This window comes from Chrysochloris asiatica, unplaced genomic scaffold (assembly GCF_000296735.1).
Source record: "Chrysochloris asiatica unplaced genomic scaffold, ChrAsi1.0 scaffold00096, whole genome shotgun sequence".
NCBI lineage: Eukaryota > Metazoa > Chordata > Mammalia > Afrosoricida > Chrysochloridae > Chrysochloris > Chrysochloris asiatica.
In genome coordinates, this window is record NW_006408614.1 from 4,908,270 (window position 1) to 4,915,711 (window position 7,442).

Sequence of the window (7,442 nt, forward strand, 5' to 3'; positions counted from 1 at the left end):
GAAGCAGTTAAGAAGTCGCAGCGAACTCTGGAAGCGGAAGGGGCGTTGCAGCTATTCTTGAATGCTTGTTCTCCATAGCTACAGCTTAGTACCCACTTCTTGTGAAGTAAGATATTAAAAATTCAGAGAGCAGAATTTGTTGGAACACCTGACCAGCTGAGAAGCATGCTGCTGTTTTTAAAACACTGCAAATTCCTAGACAGTGGCATCCAAATGAGGATGAAGGATGCTTTCCTGGGCTCCAGTATGCATCTCACATGATGAAATCTCAGGTCTAGGACCCCGATGGACAGCAGAGGAGCCCTCCAGCCCTGCCCCACCCCCTCAGAGACAGGGTTCATTGGAGCTACCTCCCAGCGCTTAAGGGCATGGTTATAGTGTTTCTGCTACTGTTATTCAATAAAGCCCTAAGATATTTCAAGACTTTTTATTCAAAGTAACTTGCCAGCGCTTTAACTTGACCCTCTGTCTTCATTTCCCCGAGCTGTAACAGAAATAGTACAGGGCTGGCTAAAGAACGAGAATTTATTTCTTCACATTTCAGGAGGCTAGAAGTCCAGATTCAGAGAGTGACTCTCGGGGGCGCTTCTTCCCTTTCTCTTTCTGTTTCTGGTTATTGTTTCAAGGTGCCATCAAGTCTGTTCTGATTTATAGCCACCCGATGGACAACAGAACAAAACACTGCCCAGTTCTGCACCCTCCTCACAATTGTTATGTTTGGATTCGTTGTCAATGACAGTGTGTCAATCCCTCTCATTAAGTGTCTTCTTCTTTTTTGCTGATTCGACTTTCTCAAGCATGAGGTCCTTTCCCAGGGATTGGTCCCTCCTGGTAGCATGTTCAAAGTACATGACATGAAGTCTTACTATTCTTGCTTCTGAGGAGCATTCTGGTTGCACTGCTTCCGAGACAGAGTGTGGTAGTCAATAGTCTGGTAATCAGCGGTCTTCCCTAATACCCATAATTCCAAGGCGTCCATTCTTCTTCAGTCTTCCTAATTCACTGGAAGGAGGCATCTGAAAAGACCAAGGCTCGTACCAGAAGTGCCTTAGTCATCCCAGTGACATCATTGCTTTTGAACATAGTTTAAAAAATCTATTTCTGGTCTCTGCAGTAATTCCAGTAGATGGTACCTGTCTCCTTCATCTGTCTTTCTCTTCTCCTTGTGTGTGTGTGTGTGTGTGTGTGTGTGTGTCCTGGTCTTTTACAACTCCAAAATATTTAGGTTTACAACTCATCCTACTCGTGTATAACCTAATTAGCATAAAGAAAACTCTGTTTCCAAACAGCAACGTATTTTCAGGTATGTTGTTAAGTGCCATCAAGTCAGTTCTGACTTATAGCAACCCTGTATAGGGTTTCCGAGGAGCAACTGGTGGGTTTGAAGTGCCAACCTTGTGGTTCACAGTCCAATGCTGAGCCTACAGCACCATACCAGGAGGTAGTTTTCAGATACGTTGTTGTTGCTAAGTGCCGTCAAGTCGATTCCTTGGTGGTCCTAGGGTCCTTTGTTCCTGGACTGTAAGATTAACTACTCTCCTGTTTTTGTTACAAAACGTCTACCTTTACAATTGTGACAGTTGCAATTAGTCATGATAACAATTGCTCACTATTGAATCATAAGAATCTTTTCCTGGCTCTTCTTTCTTGATGATAGTAGGTCCCTCTCATCTCTGCTCATGTGTTTAATCTTGTATCTCAAGACACTGACTCTAGATAAAACCAAATCCTGTAGAATGTGCCCTGTCTCATTAGCATCATGCTACTTATATTGCCGTGTACCGTCCAGTCAGTTACAACTCATTGCAACCCGGTGTAGGGTTTCCAAGCAGAAAGTCTCATTTTTCTTCCATGGAGCGACTGGTGGATTTGAACTGCTGATCTTGTGGTTAGCAGCCCAATGCATAACCCACTATGCTACAGATCGCAAAGTGGGAGATAATGACATTGTACTGAGGATCATGGCCCAGCCAAACTGACACATATTTTGTGAGGACACAACTCAACCCATGACATTCTTTCCACTTCCTTCCCTGTGATCTCAGAGAAGGAATGTCCTTCTCTTTTGGCTAACCTTTCCACCTGGACCCCGATTTCCCTCCTTGTCTCCCAGTACCTGATTTCTTCTCTCTCTCTTCTGATGACCACCTCTTCTTCATTCTCTCTCCTTGCTGTGGGCCTTCCTGGTAATCATGAGCCTGTGAGCATTTGTTCATGAACTTCTTTCTAAGCTGCTGTTCAGATCTTTGGGATAGTTGAAGGGTGCGGTGTTTGCCTTTTTCTTGATGATTTTTAAAAGCCTTCAAGAGAAGGATAATCAACACTTGTATTGCCATCATGATTTCTTGTGCTGTTTTCTCTTGCCCCCACCCATTAAAGGCTGGTGTGTCCCAGAATTCCATCCTCCACCCACATCTCCTCCTTCCTGTCTTCCCTGTGGAAACCCACACTTTCTTTTGGTTTCAGCTTCCACCTAGTCTCATGATTTCCAGTTTTTATCTCTACCCCTGAGTTTCCTGCCAGACAGCTCTTCCTGACTATGTCAGAAAAAATTCACGATTTCTAGAACAGTGTTCCTTGTCATACCCCCACGATGTTCTCTGCTGCCTCTCCTTCTCCATGCTCCAAGCTTCTTAACGTCTCCACTTCGCCCCCACACTTTCCTGGCCCTTCGAGGGTTTGTTGGGTGGGGAAAGGTGCTCTGTCTCCCTCACGGATGAGCTGACTAACCTGACGTCCTCTTACTCCGGACTTTGGGCTCCTCGTCACTCAAATAAAGCAATGAGTCTAGAAGATTCTCCATGATTAACACTCCATGATCTGTCCAAATGTCCATGAGTCCATGAGGAGACAGGGTCACATGAGTCTTTGTACAAAGTCGAAGAGACAGTCCATGTAAAACTCTAACTGTGAGGGTGTCCCAGAAACATGAGTTCATTTCTTCCTCGCGTTTGCCATCCTTGGCTCAGACTGGTCTTCCCTCCTCTGCAGGTAGCACCACTGACATCATGACCAGTGACCACAGCCCCGTCTTCGCCACGTTTGAGGCAGGGGTCACCTCCCAGTTTGTCTCCAAGAACGGTGAGTGGTTGGCGCACCCTTTGCCCACTTCTCCACAAAGACAGGGAGGCCTCAAGCAACTTGCTTTGAGCCTCATCTGTCAGTTGTCTGGTTGACATGAAATCACATCTTTGAGGGCAAGTCCACCATTCATCATTCAGTGTTTTCATGTCCAAACCACGTCACACCAGTTCAGTTTAGAGAAACTAATTGCTCTGTATGGCAAATAGATCAGCTTTGTAAGCCTCAGTGTCAGTATAGTCTGAAATTTAGTTAGTCCCTGGCTCCCTGGGTGTGATACATGTGCCACTGAACACAATTTTGGGTGGGAGGTGGACAGACATTTCTAAGGACTACGTTTCTTTTCACGGGTTTTAATTTTGTCTTTTTGTGTTGGAGAGACAGTGTTAGTTTTCTTGTGAGTTCTGCATTTCTTATTTAAATACATTTATTTAAGTTTAAAAAGTGTTTCTATTTAAAGAAAACATTAGGTAAATATTAGTACATATATGTGACAGGCAGAGCTAGGATGCAGATGACTGGGGTTAGGAAACACATTGGTAAATAGTAATTAGATTTGCAGGTAATTTCTCAGATAGTCCCGCCTATGCCTGGCTGACAAGAGAGCAATGTTACTGTTCCCCCCTACCCCCCGCCACCTCTGCTCACCCCCACAGCTGTGATCAGAGGCAGGCTGAGTGTGGGGCACCAAACCCAGTAGAAAGAGGATCCTGCTCTGGCCTTTGTAACAGAAGACACTTAGGTGAGGTACATCGCTGTCCTCCTGGGACATTCTTCTCTAACTGTTGGGTCTGATGTCCAAGGCCTGGCAGTGGGACCCACCATGCTGTCTCCCTCCTAGCTCGGGCCACTGTGCCTTCCTCAGACACTTCCTAGCCTTTCAGCTCTACCATCTCCTCTTTCTTTGAGTTTCTGCAGCATCGATGGGTAGAGTAAGCCATGTCAACCCTGATTACTAGATAGAGTGCCCTTGGCGTCAAGCTTGGCTTCTTCCATTGGGCCTGGGACTCGGACATAGTGTTGTTTTTAAGTACCGTCAAGTAGGTTCTCAGACCTAGCAGATGTTCATAAATACTGATGACTTGAATCAAACATTGGTTGAACATCTACTTAAGCAGAAATTGGGTGCTGTGGGGTTTAAAACAAGGAAGAAGGGATGAAGGAAGAAAATCTTTGTCCTTGCTCTTAGTGGCTCAGGATTTATATGGAAGGATATAACTCTCCTTCAGAACACGTTGTAGAACCTGAAAACCACACTCGCAGCCACAACTGGTAGCAATCTTGTCAGGCAGAGTAAAACTGTTCCCTAGGGTTTTTCAAAATTGTGTGTTTTTACAGAAGCCCTTGGAGCTGCTGGTAGGTTCGAACTGCTGGCCTTGCGCTTAGCAGCCCAATGAGCAGTCCGCTAGACTGCCGAGGCTCTTTCAAAAACAGCTCGAGGACGTTGCAAAAGCTGTATCCAAACTACTAACAGATCGTGAACAAGTTATGAGTACAACTGAGCATCAGGAGTAGGGAAGGAGTAGCTGTACCTAAGACACGAAGAAGAGCGACCCTCACTGTCAACAACTGAGACCTGAATGGATTTGAAAATGGAGCAACAGCACCGTTTTATAACTCTTTGTGGGTACTAATTGGGAGACGGAGGTAGTAAGGCTAAGAAGAATGCCCAAGGCCACACAGTTTAGTGGCAAAGTTCAGATCTCTCAGCCCTTGGCCGCCTCCTTCTTTTAGCTCCACTCTCCACCATCTACAGCTCATGTGTCAGCAAGGGACTCTGCATTTGGTGGGTCTCCTTGTGGATTTACCTGGAGGAAAACCTCTTCTGCCACCTGGTCCCCAGCTGTGCCTGAACTCTTTCTATCTAGCTCAGAGTTGGAAGGCTAGTCTGAAGAGCACCATTTCTAGGCATGTTGTGGAACTGCATGCCTGTTTTCACCTGTTCTAGGCCCGGGGACAGTAGACAGCCAAGGACAGATCGAGTTTCTCCGATGCTACGCCACCTTGAAGACTAAGTCCCAGACGAAATTCTACCTGGAGTTCCACTCCAGCTGCTTGGAGAGTAAGTGCTTGTTGGTCTCCTATGTGGTTGGTCCTTTTACCCGTTCCTCCTCTGTGTGACGCTCTACAGGGGACACCCAGTTACTATGAGGGGCGGTCTCACTGTGGCCTGTGGTGTGGGAGGGTAGGGTTCACTCGTGGATTTAGTCATGACCCGATGACCCCCTTGGCTCTATGTGGGGGACCAGAACATCTCCCTGGCCCCTCTAAACAAAGTCTAACACCCTTGAGAGTTCCTCCAAGCCAGAGCTCCAACTCAACCAGAGAGCTCTGTGGAAAGTTCTAGAACTTACAGAGGCCTGCGCTGGGGCCTGAACAGCCACTTGTTGTTAAGTGCCATCGAGTCAATTCCGACCCATAGCGACCCTGTATAGGGTTTCCAAGGAGCAGCTAGTGAGCTTGAACCACGGACCTTGCAGTTCTAGCAAACTTTTATTCCCCCCCTGCCTCCCCAGGCTTTTTCCCGCCATCATGGACATCTTTCTCAGGTGGTCTGGAGCCTCCAAAAGCCACTTACAGACCGGCAGCCACCTCTCAGCCAGCAGCTGACCGCACACACTGTGTTTGGGAAACACTCTTTCTGGTGGCATCGTAGACATATTGTCTAAAGCTGCTTCATGGCATGAGGAAAGCTGTGTGATTTCTAGTTCTCCTCACTGAGAAGGTCCAGAGACTCAGCTCCACTAAAGGAGGCATTCTGAGAGGGAAGCTTCCAAAACTCTGGAAGGCAGTGGCTGCTGCCAGCTCTGTGCCACCCCACCCTTGCCCCTTCCTCTCAGACGAAGCCTGAACTCTGTCCTGATGGCAGAACAGCCCACTACACAAAGGCTCTGAGTCCTGGCCTCTGGACCCAGGGTCAGAACCCTTCATAAAGGATGAGGGCTTTGTGCGGGTGTTTTTAATAAACTCTACAGACATTTGCATACATTTCTATGGAAACAGCATATGAGGAAGCTTAAATTAGAATTTCAAAAGGGTGCTGTGTTGAGTGGCTTGTCATGTTTCCCTAATCCTCTCGCCTGGGATGTGAAGATTTCTTTGTTGCCTGGTTTGTGGCAAAGAGGAGCCAGGAAGGAGGGAGAATCTTCCCAATTTTCCAAAAATAATTAGAGTGTGTTGTCAGATGACCATCCTCTCCACAGAAGCAGAATCCCCCACAATCTAGACCCTCCATGATGCTGAGGACCCTGAAGCTACAAATCGGGGACAGGGGCTGTCTTTTACTATCCCAGAGTTCCCTCTGTCTAGTTCTAGCTCAGTTTTCTGAAAACTAGCCTTCTTGTCCTCTGGTAGGCTTTGTCAAGAGTCAGGAAGGAGAAAATGAAGAAGGAAGCGAAGGGGAGTTGGTGGTGAAGTTTGGTGAGACTCTTCCCAAGGTAATTCACCAACAAGGCATTCCTCAGGGAGGGGTGGCATTCACCAAGTCAAGGTCCCACTGATGGTGGAGGGGCAGTTAGCCCCAACCAGAGGGGACCCCACAAACTAAATGCACCGTGAAGGCCCAGGGTGGTGCAAATGGTTAACGTGCTCAACCCCACCCAGAGGCATCTCACAAGAAAGGTCTGTTCATTTACTTTTGAAAAATCAACCACTGGAAACACTGTGGAACACAGTTCTATGCTGATACACACGGGATCATCACGCGTCAGAAGCAATTCAAGGGCAACTGGTTTTTCACTTTTGAGGTCAGGGGCCTCAGTAAGGCTCCTGAAGTCTGACTGAACTTTCTGGAATGCCCACCTGGTCTTGGCGTCCACACCCAACCTTGCTCTCTGTCCCATCTGTTCCTGACATTTCCCCTAGTTGTGTCATCTGACAACCTCCTCACTCCCCATTCTCCCTCGCCACTACCCCGCCACAGTGGGTCAGTTCCCCTCAGACGTACTTTCTTCAGACAGCTGTTGCCCAATCCCCACTCCTACTGCAAAGGGTGGGGTTCTCTCCTGCTTGCTCACCTCTAGCCGTTGTCTTAACGCCATCAAGTGATTGGTGGGGGCTGTGTCATGGACTGAATTTTGTTCCCCCCAAATATCTGTCAACATGACTAAACCCAGATTCTCAGTGTTACGTAATTATCCTCCATTCCGTGACCTGCGGTGCTTATTTTAGGTATATAAACCCTCTCCTCTGTGACAGTGATGAGGCAGGATTAGAGGTGGTGGTTGGTGTTGTTGTCAGGTGCCATCGAGTCCGAACCGACTCATAGCGACCCCATGCACAGCAGAATGAAACAATGTCTGATCCTGGGCCAACCTCATTACCGCTGCCACACTTGAGTCCATCAATGATGCCACCTGGCC

General features: G+C 47.4%; 1 protein-coding gene across 1 annotated transcript in view; it reads left to right on the top strand.

The window, feature by feature from the left end:
- Nucleotides 1-7,442, top strand: part of INPP5D (inositol polyphosphate-5-phosphatase, 145kDa) — a 141,790-nt gene that overhangs the window by 107,256 nt on the left and 27,092 nt on the right. The window contains exons 19-21 of the mRNA XM_006866805.1: nt 2,992-3,081; nt 5,030-5,143; nt 6,436-6,518. Of these exons, the coding sequence (XP_006866867.1) occupies nt 2,992-3,081; nt 5,030-5,143; nt 6,436-6,518 (287 nt within the window). The remainder of the gene's footprint in view (nt 1-2,991; nt 3,082-5,029; nt 5,144-6,435; nt 6,519-7,442) is intronic.